General features: G+C 36.0%; 1 protein-coding gene across 1 annotated transcript in view; it reads left to right on the top strand.

Moving 5' to 3' along the window:
- FAF1 (Fas associated factor 1) overlaps positions 1-18680 on the top strand; it is a 146801-nt gene that overhangs the window by 58245 nt on the left and 69876 nt on the right. Inside the window, exon 8 of the mRNA XM_005422936.3 lies at positions 18187-18273. Coding sequence (XP_005422993.2) covers positions 18187-18273 — 87 coding nt within the window. The remainder of the gene's footprint in view (positions 1-18186; positions 18274-18680) is intronic.

Raw genomic sequence — 18680 nt, 5'->3', positions numbered from 1 at the left:
AGAGCAATATTCTGAGATGAAACTCCTCCTTAAATCTCCCCACAGACCAAGTTGCAGTTCACAGCTGTGGCTGCATTAGCACAGAGGACAGTGCAATAAGAGGTCTGCAGAGAAAACCTATTTATGGGAAAGATCTCTGATAGTTATCTATTTTGGCATTTTAACAGTGTCCATTTCTAGCTGGTCCTGTGGATTGACTGTTTCTTATTAATTGAAATCTCAAAATTGTGCATGTTCTCTTTTACTTTGCTCTTAATACTAATTGTTTTGCCTGCTCAGACGGTTTCATCCTCCAGGCTGAAGTGTGCAGTAAGTTGGGCAGTGGGAGGTTTAAGATTAGGAGTGTGTGTTTGAAGTGAAACACCAATGCAATTCCATTTCATAAGGGCTGGATCTACATCAGTCGCTTGGTGCAAATCAGTATTTTCAAATCCTGCAGCATTGGGAAGCCTCCATTGTAGCAGAAACAGTGTCATTTAAAAAATGATTTTGTAGGCAGAATTCTTCTTGAATAGGAGCAAATAAATGAAAGATTGAGTGGAAAATGCATGTGGGTGTTTTCAACTCACTGCAGAGTAGGCCTGCCAAGAATCACCATAAGCAGTAAGACAAGCTTTTTATATACCCAAAAAAGAAACAGTTTTCCCCTTAGAGAACTACATTAGCATTGTGTCTTGTTAATTTTCTTTCTTAAGATCAGTTTGAAGTGAGGAACAATAAAACTTGGAGATTAAATGTTTGTTCTGCAGCCTAAGTGCAAACTGTTTGAAGTAGAGGATAATTTTAGCATAGTCTGAAATAAGCATCTGTTGTCTCACAACATTGGTATCAGATGAGAACTGAAAATCAATTTCAGTTCTCGTTTTGTGTCTTTTGCCTTGTGTCAGTTTTTAGGTCAGATCTAGGATCACTCAGACATGGCTTACAAAATCTACAGTCACCCAATTGAATTTTTAACTCTATAGGTCCTTTTGCTTGTTTAGTAAACAGTGTCTTTTTCTCTTCTTATTTTTCATCTTCTTTTTCAGGTTTTTTCCTTCTGTTTCTTTAATTTTTTTGCTTGCTCACATACATGTTTCTTTTGTACTGCTTTCTGATTTCTGCCTTTCATCCTCTGCTTTATTGAATTTTGTAGGTTTTAATGAAAACAGCTTTTATGAATTTCTTAATTTCTACTTGTTTAAATGAAATATCTATATCTGGCCTAACTTTTTTAAGTACTATTTTGTCCTAACAATGCAATACAGAAAAAATATACTGTGAGTCAGAAACTTTTAAAGTACCGTTCTTTTTATGCTGTTTTTGCAGAATGTTTGTGTGTTGAATTATACTTGAAAGCTATGCTTGTGTGTCAGTATAGTGCATGTTAATATTTCAGAGACTGCATTTTCACTAATTATTATGTGACTATGTAATGGAAATTCTTTCTATCAACTAATTCTTTATTGCAGGTGTTAATTGTCATAGTTAAAAATATTACACATTCTTAGGAATTAGACAGGAATTATTTTTACATTTTTGATGTCATTTTGTTGGTATACATTTTATACACTGAATTTGCATAACTGAGAGTATGCTTGTGGTTGAGAGGAGAAGCTGTTAGTATGGATCTGTTTTATTAATTTATTCTCAAGGAAAAACCAGAGAGAGTAGCTGAATATGTAAATGAGCAGCTTGTGATGCTCTAACTTGTCAAACAACCATTGATGCAGTATAGCTGAGCAAACTGTTTCAGTGTGTGCATATACAGTAGGTATTTCTCTCCAAATTAATATTTGCATTTGAAATATGAGTGTAGTGCAAATACATGAGAAGTATATAACAATTAATAAACTTTTGTGCTTGGTGTTTACATATTATGTGCTCTGTATTTTAATTGAGTGTTATCTGTTTCTTAAGTAATTTTGAATTAGTCTTCCAAATGTATTGATTTAAAGGGATTTATTACTTAATTATTAAGGTTTGATAGGCATTTATGTCCTTGAATCTAGTTGGGTTTGGTCAGTAGTTATTTGGCCTTTCTTGAGGTTGCCATTTTGATTCCATAGTCTTTATTGATTTCTTGCAGCAAATTGTTATCTTTATTACATTAGTAAGTAAAAAAAGCTGTTCTTCAAGGTTTTAGTGTCCCCTCAGGGATTTCTTTCCATGATGACTTTCTTCTTCAACCAAAAGGACTTTGGATCCGTCCTTTGTCCTTGGATGTTTCCACAGACAAAAAAAAACCAAAAAAAACAAAAAAAACAAAAAAAAAAAGAAAAAAAAAGAAAAAAAAAAAACCCCACCAAAAAAAAAAAAAGCTTCTCGGGCTTTTTAAAATCTGTTTCTTAATTCCTTGCATGCTTTTGTTCTCCCATATGTGAATCATCGCCAGCTTACTGTAATGCAGTTGGAATAGGATAAAAAAAAGTCTGTTTTGCACGTTCTTCTTTGACTGCTTGGCAATTTAAGTGTAGTATTAGGAATTGCTAGAAAGTAATACCTTGATATATTAGAAATTACTAGAAAGTTTAATATTCATATCATAAATAGCAACATGCTGACACTATTAATTTCTCTACCCATGATATCCATGTTCTTCCACTGTTAAAATTATGACTTGTTGGGGTTTTCTTTTAGTTCTTTTTCCAGTGTAGTGATAAATGTCACTGTTCTGGAAAAGATCTAAGAGTACTGTATCATGAGGTTCATGGTATTTTGGAGAAGTTCAGTGTTGCAATAGTGGTTCTGTGCTCTCAGGCAGTGGAATGAGGGATTTGGGGCAGTGTTGATGCAAAACAAATGTAGCTTTATTCCCAAAAATGCACCATTTTGGTCATATTATAACAAATGAAGACCTTGTAGCATCATAATTCTAAGGCAAATCCTGCCTTAGAAATAGGAGGTGGTTCCCACAAAACTGTTGCTGTTCTCTGGAACTCATTCATGTCCTGCCCTCCTAGAAGTGTTCCTAGAGCTTGAGGCTGGGAGAGGGAGGAGGAGAGGATGAGCTGTTCTCAGCAGCCCTTTGCTCTTGGACTTCTGTTTTGGATCCTAGCTGGGAGTCAATGTCATTTGACAGCTGCTTTTACCTCCCTGCCATCCTGCTCCCCTCTCCCTCCCCTCGTGCTGCTTTGAAGGCAGCCCCTGGGGTCAGTGCCAGCCTGGCTTGTGCAGGAGCTGAGCCACTGCTGAGAGGGAGCCTGGGAAGCAGTGCAGAAGCAGGAGCCAGGCAGACCTGTCAATGGCTTTTTTTTTTCCCCTCCCTGAGTGTTAATTGTGGTCACAAGAGTTAAGTGTTGCTGTAAAATTAACATCTTGGTATTATGTATTTATTTTCCACCATGGAGCTTCAATGTCAAGTTTACCCAGCAGACAAGTCAAAACAAGATCATTTTTTTTCTAACTGCTGCTGTGGCAAGTCTCAGCCTGGGATCTCAGAAAATCACTGTGTTCCTTCTAGTTAGCAGCTAATAGGAAACAATAAAGATTTAAGGTTCAGAATTTAATTGGCACTGATGCTGATGCAGGAAGAGCAAACTGCACATGATTTACTCTTCTGAAGCATTATTGATTCTTTTTTGAAAGGAAAGCTCTGATGAAAGTAAAAAGAGGCATTTAATTTGCAAGTATTTCTACACAGTTTTTATTCTGAAATGTGCATTTCTGTCCTCCTCTATCCCTGCTTGGTAAAAATGCCTTAAGATCTTCTGAATCAGAGGCAGATACTGAAAAACAAAAGGGTAAAGTTGTAATTTCTACTGTTCATCTTGTTTACTTGGGTGGCATTGCAGCTTTCTTACAGAGTAATTTTACATCTTTCCCAAGGCTAATGTCTCTCATGCAATTGTGAGCATTTTAAAGATAATGTGACATTAGCATATCCTCAAAATCTCAATCCCAGATTCTAGTCTTTTAATGACCTATTTCCACGGATCAGATCTGGGATGTCAGTCTCAAAGAGGTGATGATAAAACCAGAAACTTCCTGTTTTTCTGACATTGCCTGTATACCAAAATCTAGAAACAGGATTTTTTTTTCATCACTTACATAACTGAACTTTTGAATTTCAGTGGGTGACTGAGGGTTTTTCTTCAGGCATAGGTTGATTCCATGATTGCAGAGTCTACAACAAGGTCAGAGATGTGTGGCAGAACTAACTGCAGATGTCTTTGAATGACTTCCAGCTTCCACAACTTCCTTGCAAATCATGGTAGAGTCCTTGGGTTATCGTCACTGCCAAAGCCACCATAGTTGAACTTCCATTTAGTAGCTGATCTCTCAGTCCATACTTTCAAGCAGTTTTGAAAATTTTGGAAAGAGATGACTTAATTCCCTTCCAATCTCATCTCTCCATTTTCTGCGTAGCTTTGGTGACAGATTCCAGCAATTTCTCCTGCTCTGGAATTACAATTTAAAATGCCTGTTGCTGTGACACCATGACCAGCAGCTCTTTAGCTTTTTGTTGGCTTTGTGCCATCCCTGCCATGTGTTTTCCTGTTGCTTTTCAGGAATTTGTTTTCATGACACATCTGCAGGCAAACCTTTTCTGGGACTTCTGATCCATTGGGCTTTAGTAATGGCCTCTTATTTCAAGGGAAAAGGAATTTACAGGAACTGTTTGAAATATGCAAAATAGATGATGATACTTATCTTTAAAAGTGTCAAAAAAAAGTGTCTTAAAAAGTATCTAAAAATTTCCAAAAAGCCTTTATTTTTGCATTCATGTGGAGAGTTTTAATGTTACTGAGCTGGTTTTGCTGCTGAAGGAGGTCATTCTGTGCCAGATTCCTGTCTGTGTGCACTGTAACTCAACGTTTTTGGTTCTTACTGAGTCAGGACTGCTGTTCTTGCATGTGTTGCTTAAAAACACAAGTCTGCAACTTAAATTCCCCAAATTTATTGTCATCAGTCTTGCCTTCCATGTGACTGGATAGATCCATAGCTTTCTGACCCTTTTCTGGTGATTGGTGAGTAAGTGCCAGCTCACTGGCAGGATCACAAGCTCTTTATGAAATATTTTTCAGCTGCTATTGGTAAGTGATAATTGATATTGGTATTTGTGTGCTTAAGCCTCACACACCACAGTGTCATGGTGGTGATCACACTTTAATAAATGATCAGACTCCTGACTTCTCTCTTTCTTTGGCCTGTCAGGAAACGCCAATTTCCCTTCTTCTGCATCTGTGTGATTGCCTAAGGGTCGTGGGTCCCACTGATTTGGAAAATTTCTAAGGAGCAGGCTGGGAGGATATCTTCAAAACTGTCCAGGTTGTAGTTACTCAAGGCTGATCTATTCCCACATACACCAAAAAAAATGCTGATGAATCTATTCAAGTCCTTAAGTCTCTTTAGCCTGCTTGTTATATAGATTGATCTGTTGGATGTGCCTCTAATTAATTTTCTTCTAAGTATTCTCATGTAGAGCATGAGAGAAGTGATTATGATTTCATGGTCCTGTTTGAAACACTTTATGTCCAGGGCATAGTCTCTGTGCAGGTGAGTAACCAGTGAAATCTCAGTTCTTTCCTCAAGTTTCCAGCTTGTTATTGCTGGACTTTAACAGATTTTTCTTCCCCATCTCAAATCCATGGTCCCATTGATGAATGTGGATGATTTCAGGGCCAGAGGATGCTTGCTTGTCTCCAGCAGGGGATGTTCGTCCTGAAAGAGAGTAGTAGTCCTGGAAACTGCAGGATACAGCTGAATGACCTGGTTTTTGGTAGAAGTCTAGATCCTTGTCTATTGTGGAAACTTGTTTCCAAGGTATATTGGATTGTTGTCTGGATATTAGTGCAGAGCTCTCAGATATCACTTAGTTACCCAGTAAATCTGTCATCTCACCCTGTTAGCCATTAGTAGAAACAAGGACATTTGCTGCTTCAAGCAGCACCTCCCTGGTGCTGATAAATAACTGTTCTTCCTGGTCTGCTTCCTTTGTCATTGTTGCAGTGAGACAAAAAAATACCTGGGACTATGTGAAAGATAAAGACTCAGTGTAACTCTCTTGTTGCTATAACAGAATAATAAAAAGACTGTGTGGGAGCAATTCATTACTCTTTTCCTTTCAAGCACTTAAAAGAAAAACAGAGCTGAAAATATTTCTTTGGGAGATACTGAAATACCTCATTAGTTCTTTCTTTTTATTGGCTATTGAGGTGACAATTCTGTAACAGGAATGAAAGTGAGGATGAATTTTGCTTTGATTTTTAGGAATGTGTTAATTTGAGCCGAATAGATCTTTTCAGATCTTAATATTTGTTGTCTGCAAATCTTGTTTTGTAATACATAGTTTCTAGTTTTAGTTAAAGGAATTCTGATGAAGACTATGTTTTTTCTGTGCCATATTGGAGATGTTTTGGGGAAATGAGTTACTGAGATTCACAGATCTGTAATTTAACGTTTTTTTTTTCATTAAATGGAATAGTATTTACTGCATATTTAGTAGATATAGAATTGCATGTCAAGGTTATTTACTGCTTATTTAATAGATATAGAATTGCATGTCAAGGTAAGACAGAAAAGTGTGGAGAAAATAATACATATGTTTAATTAATTAAGTTGACCTTTATTCAAATCTTTCCATTTCAGTGAGATGACAAGTTTGCACAATTGAATAGTGAAAATCGTCAGAATAGCTTTATATTAGCCCATTTTCTGAAGTGATCATTAAGTTTTCTGTTGTTCTGCATCAAATGAATTGTGAGCTTTGTGAGTGGAATCTGCAGAAGAGGTAACTCCTGTAGTGTTTTGGTCAAACACTAATGAAATTGCATTTGGTAGTATATTCAAGAAATAATGACTCTTCCATCATTTTTTGGAAGAGCTTAGTGTGCTTCTGGGTTGCTCAGACCAGACTATTCATGAGGGTGGCTGCTGTTGAAGATACAGTAAATGAACTCGTTGCATTGAGAGAGACTGAGGTGTGCACTTCTCTTAGAGGGACAAGATAATGTAGTTTTCTTCTAATATTTTGGAATTCTAAAGGAAAATGTGATTTCAATATTGTAGACTTCAATATTGTAAACTGCTTGTATTTTTGATTTAGGCAGTCCAGGTCTGAAAGCCAGTCCAGTTCAGGAAAAATGCCTGAACCAGAGGTTGCAGGACTGGGGCCTTAGCAGCACTTCTTTTCTTCATGAAAGTCCTGCTGTTTGTAAAAAGAAGTTCTTCACTTGAGAGGCTTCCAGATAATTTTCGTCTTCAAACTGATCCATAGAGTTCACAGTAACTGTTTATTTTCATTCTCCAGTAACACTTTCCCTTCATCTTCCCATGTCTGCACCTGTGTAGAACTTAGATTTCAGGTTTTCTAGTGTTGCTCTTGGCTTGGTGTGTTTATTTTAACTGTTCCTAATATTTTTCTGTTATCTGATAACATGACAATTTGAACCTTACTAATTTGCTTTTCCCATCACCTTTTTGTATTCTACAAGTACATACGACTCATACATAATTGTTCAAGTACTGACTTGTTTGGGGAAAAGACTTAAAGGAAAGAAAAAAGAGCCAGAGAGAATGCAATTTGGGCTATTTGGCCAGGCTGCAGCTGCTTTTTTCAACTTAATTCTATTTTCTGAGGAAATGTGGTTAAACATTTTTAAATACACTAAAAGTAGTACTACTCAGGCAACCAAAACAAATTTGTATGGCTTCTTTTGGTAGACATAAAAATCTATATTGGATTGTACCTTTGCCTGACTTATTTTGTCAACTCAATGGAATTTCATCTCTGATTCACTCACAGTCTTAGTATCTTTAATTTTTTAAAATTGTGGTGCAGATTAATGTTCACCTTTTTGTGGAAGAGGAAGGCAGGGCTACAGTTGGCAAATACTATAGATGGCAACAGTAAAGATTCTTGTCCCTCACTCAGAAAACTCATGGTATGTTTTCACCTGTACTGCCATTACTGTTACACTGAAACCTGTCAGTTAAAAGAGAGAGGTCGAGATTTTAATATTTTTGTATGGTTTTGGTTCCTATGTTAAAAAACAAAAGCAAGTCAAATATCTGGTATTTGGTCATCCTCTTGCTTTATTTTTTAAAAAAATTGTTTATTAGAAACCTCTTTCATATTGATTTTGGATACAAATAAAGATCTAGCTTTTCTACAATGTAACAATAAATTTTGAAAGCTTTAAAATTGTTTTCAATGCAATTATATTTGGGACACAAGTTCAGGGAAGCAGTGCTTTAAAATAATATACTTTACAACTTTTATTCTACATCATAGAGAAGAAAATATATCATTTTTAAACATGTTAAATATGTTCTACATGAAAGATTTTCCTCTATCTTATTAAGTAAAGGAGGGGATTTTTTGGGTGGAAGATTCCATAGTTAAAGATGTAAACCAGCAATTTCTTGCTTCTATAGCACAACATAGTTCAGAGCTGAGATTAGAGAAACCCTGTAGAGTGGCTAATACTTGAGGGCATCCCCAACTAGAAAAGTATGTGAATTTAGGCATGGGAGGAAGGAAGGATCTGCTTTAAATTTAGTGTAGGGTCACTGAGTCTTAATGATAGATTAAACAAGGGAGGTGGAATAATGAATAGGGGTATGCAATGTGTAGCACTAATACCAGAAGTCCATGGTTTTCACTGGTTATTTAATGTCTTTTCCCATATGTTTCTGAATAGAGCAGGTTATGGCAGGGATGAGCTAAGGAATAGCTTTGTTAGTGAATTGCTAAATAGACTGAATTCTCTTTCTAAAATTGTATGTGTATATAGGAGAGCTGCTAATAGTATAATCTGCACCTTACATGCATATATCTTAAATGTAGCAATATTAGTAACTGTATTTGTAATTGATGTGTGTTGGTTAATATTCTTAAAACCCACTGTGAAGGTTTGTCAGCAATTCTTTTCCACTGTTAAAGCAGAAATCAATTTCAATTTACTTCTGAATATTGTCAGTATAAGAACCCCTAAAGAAGTTTTGATTTGGTAGACACAAGGATGAAATGGAGGAAGCACCCAGAAATGTTTTTGTTAGTAGAAATTTGACTGACAGCTCAATGAACATTGTTTTATAGTTTAACTTGAATTCAGAATAACATTAATAGAATACCTATTCAAATACAACCACATCAAAGAATTTATTAAATTCATAGTTACAGTGACTGAGAAAAGATGTCACAGTTTACTTTAAGCTGACATCCTACAGAGCTTTCACTGTCAAATACCTGATACCAACAACTGAAGTGAACCAAGGAAGTCAGCACTTGAATTACTGATGGGTTTCTGGATGACCCATCTTCTTTTTTTGGTGCTAATACCAGAGAATCTTCAGAGAAAATGCACCTTGCACAGAATTTTTGCTTTGGAAAATCGATGTAATGCACAAGACATTTTATATCTGTGGCTCATCTTCCTTTCTAGATGCACCTTGTGTGCTGTTCCTAGGAATAAAAGGGCTGCAGGGTGAGTCTGCCCATCTCTCCTTACTGAGCAGCAGGTTTGCTGTGACCTTTAAGTGTAAAAGTGGAAGGAAGAGAGAAGTAAAACACTGAAGGGAGAGGTATTGGAGAATTTCTGTATGTGAAAGTGCTTCCCAACTCTCTGCATGACTGTGGTACTTAGCTTCTCAAAGTTGATAGATTAAACTATTTTTCATATAATGTGTAAATTTGTGAATACTTTATAATTATTGACCATTTACAAAAATTTGGAATAGATTTTATGTTGTCTCTAGGAGAAAGAAAATATGGCCTCTCCCAAAGGTTTATTTTATTGATTGTCTAGAAAACAAGTAAAAGCAGATGAGAAAATACTGATTTTGTGATGTTCTCTTTCTTACACCAAAATGGGTAGGCTTATCACTTAAAATAAGGCTTGCTCTGAAGCAAATGTGGTTTATGCATTTTTTAAGACTGAAACTGAATCAGTTTCTATATTGAAATGTAGTTGGGTAGGAGTGGAGGATACTGTTAATCAGTGAAATGTGTTCAGGAGAGTATTTCTTGGAGTCATAAGCTGAGATTTGGGGGAGGTGATAGGATTCCTTCTCTCATTGAACCAAAGTGAAAAGAAACTTGTAAGTGGGAGTTTTTTGATTAAGTTTTGGTTTTTTCCCTCTTTCCCCCTATATGTATCTATGATTAAACAGTAAGAATTGGATCTTTAACTTCCATTCTTCTCCTTACTTCCTAAAATGACCATTTGTTCTACCATTCGTTGGTTTGAGTGATTACTTTTGAAACCCCTGAATATTCCCAAGTAGGGAAGTGACCAAAGACCAATTTATGGATTTATTACACTTGGGCTGTTGCAGACCAGTTACTTTTTAAATGAAGATGTGGATGTTTGACTAGAAATACATCTGCCTACATTTTTTTTGTTCATTTGAACATGACAGCTGTGAAAAGGTGACAGATCTTTCCACTGCAAGAGTCACATTGACTCTCTCTTTTATTTCTAGTGATGATTCAGACCCTAGAAACAATCTTTAATGTCCTTTTGAGTGGGAGCCTGACTATATCCACGAGAATCACTGTGCTGTAACTGAAAATATGCACAAGTGATGTGGACAGGGTGGGACCAGGCCCCACCAGACGTGGAGATTTTGTCTTACTTCCCAGCTTTAGTTCATATTTTACCATTACCCAGTGGAGTAGAGATGTTAGGATGGACAGAATGTATATTTAATAGTTGAAATTGTGTTTTCATACCAATTTTGAATAGCTTGGATCAAAGTTAATGCTCTTGGCACATACTTAACTTCATGATCAATAAGCGTCAAGGTGTTTGGCAATCTCAGGACATTTCAGGACATAAAATCAACTGGAATTGGGACCTTGGGGGTAAAAATATTAGAAACTGCATTTACCCTTCATATTGCAACTGAATGTTTTGCCTGTTGATGGTGATGTGGTAATGGATGCCTGAGGAGCAGTTGCCTTTTGTCCTTCATCATGTGCATAGAGGTCAGGTAAAAGTTGGGTCATTTAGGAAGCTAATAAGTGGTATTTTCTCAAATGACCATTCCTTCTGAATGGAAAAACAAGCTAGGACTTCAAAATATGTCTTTTCTGTGTCAGTGCATTTCAAACAATCAAACAAGCAAATAAACAAACTTGAGGTATTATCAGTAGTTTTGTTTTGTTAGTAGAAGTGTTAGTAAGGCGTTTTCAAATACATTTGTAAAATTGTTTTGGCAGTAAGTCTTTGTTGTTTGATCTCTTTTAACCCTAATCACATCTTCCTTTCAATCTCTAATGTCACAGCTAGCTCACACTCTTAATTCTTTCATACCCCATTTCAAACTCATGCTTGTGTGCTGCTAAAATGATTTTTTAAAAATACTCATGTCTCTTGCCCCAATTTCTTAAGAATGTGTTTTCCCTTCTCCTTCTATAGGAATTTGTTTCTTCTTTTAACCTTCTATTAAAAAAATCAAAGGGTCATGCAGTTTAAAGTTCAGAGGGGATTATCACAATTAGGTCTCCTAGGCACTACAAGCAATGAATAATGATAATTATGTGAGCTGAACCTTTGCACAGTGCAGGCCATATAGCAGCACCCTGGAACTTCAGCATCAAGTTCAGAAGATTGTACCTTGCATTTAGCAGTAATGCTGCTCTAGAAGGATAGCTGATTTTAGGGATTTAAAGGTGGAGATCAGCAAAGGGGTTTCTTTGTTTTACAGAATTAAAGCATGCATGTGTGCTGTCAGAAAACAGGCATTGAGAACTAAACTTATATTTTAAAGACAATCAGCTGTGTATAGAATTTTAATATAGTGTATAATATAACATGGTAAATGTACTTAACATTTGCCACCTTAACATCAGCCCATGAAAAGGCTGATCCAAAGCAGTGGCAAAAAGTAGCATCTGGTAGCTTGAAGAGAGCTCAGATTAATTCTCAAAATTGTCTGGATAGGAAGCTGAGGTTGGGAAAGTATCTTGCTAAGCATTTGAGGGAACATCTCGTGCTTGGGGCACTCATGTGTTCAGATTGTGTTGTAAGTATGTGTATATATTTATATATTTAAACACACACACACACACATATATATATATATATATGTATTGCATGAGGCAATCAGAAGTTCACACATCAGAAGATTCAGTAAAATTTAGCTGTAACCTTACTTCTATTTTCTGTTTCAAAATTTGCAGGTTTTAACCAAAATTATGCTAGTATTGCCTAATAAGCCATTTTATTGTAGGCTGTAATGTGAGATACACTCTTGGCACAGATCCATTAAAAAAGGTCAAATTACATCCAAGAATGGTTGGTTTGAAAGAGGTTTAAAATAGGAGCTCAAATTAATGAAATAGGAGATAATGAAGTATGAATAATTGTGAAATCTATGAAAATAATTTATTCACAATATTACTTCTATTGCTGAAAGGTAACTGCCAAACACTTCTTTACAAAAGCTTATAAAGTGTAGTGAATTTAGGTGTTATTATACTTCATGAATTTTTAAATAACCTGGTCATTCCCAAACTGGATGAAGTTCTGATAACTCCTGGTTGACAAAAATTTCAAAAATTATCAGAATGAGTGTTACAGCTCAGAAATGCAGTTGCTCAGTGGGGCTGTGAAGTGAGTAGATGGTGTCATGGAAGGTGTGTCACCATGGAAGCTGTAGGACAAGAGGACAGGGCACAGCCAGCTAGCTAAGGAAAAACTAGTTTATTTTCTGCATTTAGAACATTTAAAGTCTGCCAGTAGTATTTCACAGAAGTTATTTGGAGTAGCTGTAGTCATCAAGAATTTATATAAATGAAATAGAATTAATAGGGGTTTTTTGGATTTAGTTTGATGACACATTATGATGGATGTGAATCTGGGGGAGTGAGGCTACAAGTGCTTGGCTGGGGAGTAGAGAATCCACATCCCTTTCTGGAAGTGATGCTAATACCTCATATTTAGTGCCTTGTTTTCCTAAATGAGATGTTTTTACTAAACTGCTTTGGTGAGTCATCTCTCTACTAAGGTTACTGTCTGCTTACAGATTCTTTCTCCTGAAAGTTTTCCTCCCTCTCCCATTTTAAAATACATAATAGCCAAGTACTACATTAACTTTGCATTTACCTTGATCTGTCAAAGTAGTTACCAGTTTCTCCTTGTCTCATCTCTCAAAACTGAACGTGGTGTTTACATTAAAATATTCATTTAATCTCTAGGTACATGAAGTTCTTACTCCACCTTTTCAACCACAACAGGCAAGATTCATGCACTTCAAACTGTCTTCTAAATTAGAATTGGAAACATCAGAAAATACATTTGCTCCCTGATTAATATTATATAATCTTCTCTTTTTTGAACTCTTATCAGCAAAATGTCACCAAAAAATTGCACATTATTTTCCACATCTGAGTTAATTGGAACAATTTCACTGAGCTTTTTAATGACCCAGTATTTATTGAATGCTACAGTACAATGCAACCCATTTTTGACATAGTTTAAATTGGATTTATTTGGGTTCAAACACTGTTCCATACACTTTAAAGTTGGATGCATTAGTGGCATTTATGTTGAATTCTGCTTTGTCCTGATCTACAAAGGACATTCAGATTCTCTTAGGGCCCTTTGGGAAGGCCTGAAATTGCATATTGCTTTTAATTTGAAAAGGAAACAGTCCTGAGAGGGAGGAGAACCTTACTTTCATGAGCTATGTATGTTTTGGTACTTTAATTTGTTTCTGTTTTACTTGTCATAATAGAATAAGCAAGTAATGTCATTTGGACATTGAATTAAAATCAATTATGTTAGAATAGAATGCATTTCTATTCTGCATTAAGCAAGAAACAAGGTTTCTAAGCTTTAGCCTACTAAGTGGGAAAACTTAATAAATGCTGACGAATTTTTTCAGAGATATTAAAAGCAAAAATAGTAATTTAAAGGAAGATACATGGAATAAAAAATTAATTAGAAAATGTATTTTAATAAAACACACAGTGGAGTTCCTGTGCATTTTAGAAAAGTGCTGAATCATGGCTGACTTTTGGCTGATAGACTTGGGCAGGTGAGGTTTTTTGTTTGCATTCAGTATAGATTTTAAACATTTACATTGGAAGTGTATTTTTTTTCCTTTAGATTACAACAGAGTGAATTGAATATGTGTAAGTGTAAATAGCATAGTGAGCCTTCCTTAGAGACCTTCAGTGGTATAAAATCTGCGAGAAGCAGATGCTGTTATTTAAAAATAGCCCAATCCTGACATCTTAATTCATTAACTGGAAGCATTCTGTAATTTAAACTTCTAGCAGTCAGCTGCTAGAGGGAGATGCAGGTTATAATTTGATGTCTTTAGAATTGCACTATTACTTCTAAAGTAAGACTTAAACTAAAATTAAAATTTGATGATTTAAATAGCCTTTGGTTTTTTATGTTATAGTGTAGTTTATTGCATTATGTATTGGAAATATAAGGACACAAGCAAAATTGTGAGTGCAGCTGACTTAGAACCTTTCCCTTGAATGAGTCTTGGGTAAAGTAACCTGAGAGTTGTGGTTTGGGTGTTAGTAGTGGCTCACACAGTGCACTGCTTTAGTATATGTGAATATGTCCCACCTGTGGGGAGCTGGCTAAAAATTACTTTTAAATAAAGTAATTAAGAAATTTGGTTTCTCCTTTGGCTGGTGATATCCTCTTCCTGATAAAATGCAAATCCTTTTTCTCTGCTATGAGAACACTTTAAATACGGATTACTTGTTTTGGTTTGTCATTTTCCTTCCTAATTCTCCAGTTTGTGTGTTGTGTCTTCTGTTACTGTGGACCAAATCTATTGCAATAGGTTGTGGCAGAGGTGCTGATTCAGAAATTCCTTCTCTCTAGTTTTGCATCTCTATATTTTCAATAATTCTTGTTGGTCCACAGTTAACTGAAATCACCCTTTTATCTAACCAATTTTTGCTCATAGCTGTTGATAACATCATTATCTTTTCAAATTCACCATAGTATTACCTTTGATGCTTCTCCACACTTAGAAACTTGGTTGATTCTGCCCCTGCTTCCCATCCATTCCTGCCAGATTCCCAGTGCCCTTTTCTATATGTTGGAATTTTGCCTGGCAGAGATGTTAAAGGCTTTAATTTATAATCTTTAAGCCTGTCATTTCAGCTAGATTTCCCTCCTTTCTTTCCATCTTTGTTCACCAAAATGCTTTTGCTTACTTTGGAGTTCTCCCTGGCACTGCCCCATCCATATCATTGCTGTCCCCTAAAAATTTTGGTTAAATTTGGTTCTTCTTCTCTGTTCCAATGTCAAAGTCAAGATTTCTGTTGTACCATCAGTGCCCCATGCAACCTTGGACTGTCTGCATCTGATCTCATTTCGCTGCGTCCCCCAACTCACATTCCACATTCCTCACAGTCCTCTGACTTTATTGCTCCTTTTGTCTGCCTTTCATGCACTCATTTTTGCACTGTCTTTCATGCTGCCTATGTGCCTGGAACAGTCTTTAGCATCTCAGCCAATTTACAGCTTTGCATAAATTATATTTAATAATAAGACTAACAAAAGTTCATTATGTACATTATTTCACTTAACTTTGTACCTGCATAAGCTGAAAACAGCCTGAGGGAAACTACTGTTAAACTTTGTTGTGATTTGTTGTGATTCAAAGATACAGATTCAGGCATGAGAGTTCTTCAATGATTCAGCATAAATTTAATTTTTGAAATTATTTAGTAAGTGTTAGGTCTTTGTTTCTTGAGAGCAGGTTTCAGATTTTTCTAATTCAGAGATGAGAAAATAGCTACTTATTCCTGCTCAGTGCAATCACCAGAAGGTTGTTGTCATCACAGTACCTGGTATAGACTTTTTGCCCTTTGGTACATTTTGCTTCACTTTATCCTTACTAATATGAATGTGGCAGGACTTTGAATGTTGGATTAGCTTCATATCTGCAAACAAAGTGTATCTTTTGTGTTTAACCTTTCTTTCAAAGCAACATGTTCATCTGTTTAAAGAAACCAGTGAAAGATAGGAAGGTAACACTCTGCCTCTGTCTGGGAAGTTTTCTGAGTGTGTTGGCTACTTTGACATATGGGTTTTCTTAAAATGTTAGAAGTTGTTTAATATTTTAACTCCCTTCTAAAACTAGTGAAAATGAGCTGAAGGTAAAACTTCACATGGTTTTCCAGCATCAATGTAAAACTGCAAGGCAGGGCATTATGCAGGAATTATACATGATTTTCCAAGTAAGACTGCATCTGAAATATATGGGTTATTTTATTCTCTTTTTTATTTAAATGGTTGTATTGATACTGTTTACAGTTGAGTAGTGAAACCAAATAGATATGCCTTTGATTTGTTTTTAAATGATCTCTTATATTCTGGAGATGATAATCTGAAGGGTGGCTGCCATAGTAATGTGCCAGTCACCATGGCATCTGAACATTATGAAAAGACATTCTGAGCTGCACAAAGACAATGCCACCAATTTGTATTTCAAACTGATCAAAAGTGCAGGACCAAAAAGTTTGCCAATAAATGTAGCGCAGTGGATGGCACTGCAATTTAGAGTTTGCTTTACACCATAAAGATTTCGGTCCTCCTCTCAATGCCAAGTGAATTTATAAGTAAAATCCTTAACACAGACTTTGTCCATTTACTGGGCTGTTTTCAGTTGTGTGAAGAGTGTGGCTGTAGATTTTTATTGGCCCAGTGAAGGAGTAGTTCACAGTTCTGCTTTATAGAAATCTTTAGAACTTTTTCCTCCTCGTGGAATTTTTTCGCTTAAAACTGTAATTAGGTCAGTTAATGAAGAAAAGGGGTTTTCTGTACTCAATTGGTAGATATTCTAATCTCTTAAACATTTTACAGTCTGCTTTCATAAATTAGGTCAGTTAATGAAGAAAAACGATTTTCAATACTCAATTGGTAAATATTCTAATCTCTAAAACATTTTACAGCCTGCTTTCGTAACAGTGTTCTAATTATCAAAGAAACCAAAAATCAAATCATTATTTAAAAGCAAGCTTATTTTATCTTAAATAATTGATTGTGGCTTGTTGTTTGAAAGAGGACTACTTTGGCATGAATTCCAAATCCAGTTATGATCTTAACTCAAGCAGTTTGTTTAATCAAACATTACTATAATCAGTCTTACATGGTCCCCTACCCAGCCAGGCCTGCCTAGAACAACTGGTTTATTCTGCGACGAGTTGCTCAACAGATGTCATTCTGCTAGAATAATGCAGCAGAATACTTGTGCCTTGGCTAAAATTACTTCAACTTTGATCACTTTTGTCCAGCACATCAGTCTGGCATTGTGCTTTATACCAACATAACACTTTACCCCGAGCATGCCTTTCAAGCTTAGAATAGCAGAGGAATGTTATTGAATTCAGTGCAGTTACAGATGAGTTAATGAAAGAAGGGAAATACTGTTTTTTTCATAATGCCTTTCTGTTGTGCTTTGGAATTAAAAGGGAATTTGAGGAATGTGACTTCCGAGTTATTTATTTTTACTTCTGAAGGCTTTTTGAAAACAATATTATGTAGTCCTATTGATCTCATGTTTCTGTAAATAAGTTTCACTTGTTATTTAAAAACAGTGCACTTTAGAGTTTTATATTGTGAACATAATACTATTTCTGGTGTGTAGCTGAAAAATAAATATTTCACAGGGACAGTTTGTCCTGGTTTTTAATGCAAGAAAACGAAACCAGCAAGAACTGTGTCCTTGTGATCACACAGGTCAGGATTGTTACATTTTGGGTTTTTGTGGGGTCAGTATGAAGCAACATTTCTGTACAAAGACATCAAGGACGCTGTGAGGAAGCACTAAAATGAAGTCCACTTGAGTTGCTAATAGATACTTCAGTATCCTGTGTCTTAAAGACTCGGTGTTCTTGTTTCAATTTTTTTAGTTAAAATATAGTTGTAATTTTTTTTTTAATTGAAGCGTAGTTCCCAGGTCAGTCTCCCTGCAAAAACTCCTGAACAAAACTAATATTAGCATAAAGGTTATCATGTGTACATGTAATTTACCAGTTTTAGGAAAAACTTGAGAGATATCTTAATGATTCTAAAACACCGACCTGTGCGGAATATTTATATTCAGAAGGCTTTAAACTGATGGTATTGAAATTTTTATCCGCATAGTCCATGCATTAAATCTATCAATGAAATTACAATAACCAGAAAAAATAAAAAGCCTTGTGCTGTGGTGAAAACAGTGCCCTTTGGCTGCCTTTTTTGGAGCAAGTTCTGATTTATTTTATTTTTTTTCCAGGTGAAGAGGAATGTGTATGACCTGACCAGTATCCCTGTCCGTCACCAGCTGTGGGAGGGTTGGCCTTCTTCTGCCACAGATGACTCTGTGAGTTCCTTGGCTTCTCATCTCATTCCTGCCTAGAAAAGGCTGATTTTACATGGATTTTTGATTGGAATCACGCTGTAGCATTTACTTAACATCACACACATTCGGTGTTTTGGTGTGGAAGATACAAATGCTCAAGGTTTGGGTGTCTGCAGCTCAGGGAAATGACTCCTGTGTATCAGATTCAGTGCATGTTTCATATTTCATTTCAGCCATTCTAGACTGAAGCAAGGCTGCACAGCGTTTTGGAAGTTGAAATCTATTGAGTGGTTGAACTCCAGGCAAAAAGCCCTGATTTTTATGTATGCTTTGAGTGCACATCTAGATATTTTTCACTGCACATTAGCTCACTCAGTTCGTGCTCAAGCCTCTGCCTGACTTCAGAGCAGGAGTTGTTCCTGCTGCAA

This window comes from Geospiza fortis, unplaced genomic scaffold (assembly GCF_000277835.1).
Source record: "Geospiza fortis unplaced genomic scaffold, GeoFor_1.0 scaffold396, whole genome shotgun sequence".
NCBI classification, from domain to species: Eukaryota; Metazoa; Chordata; class Aves; order Passeriformes; family Thraupidae; genus Geospiza; species Geospiza fortis.
This window is presented reverse-complemented; position numbering and strand designations above follow the sequence as displayed.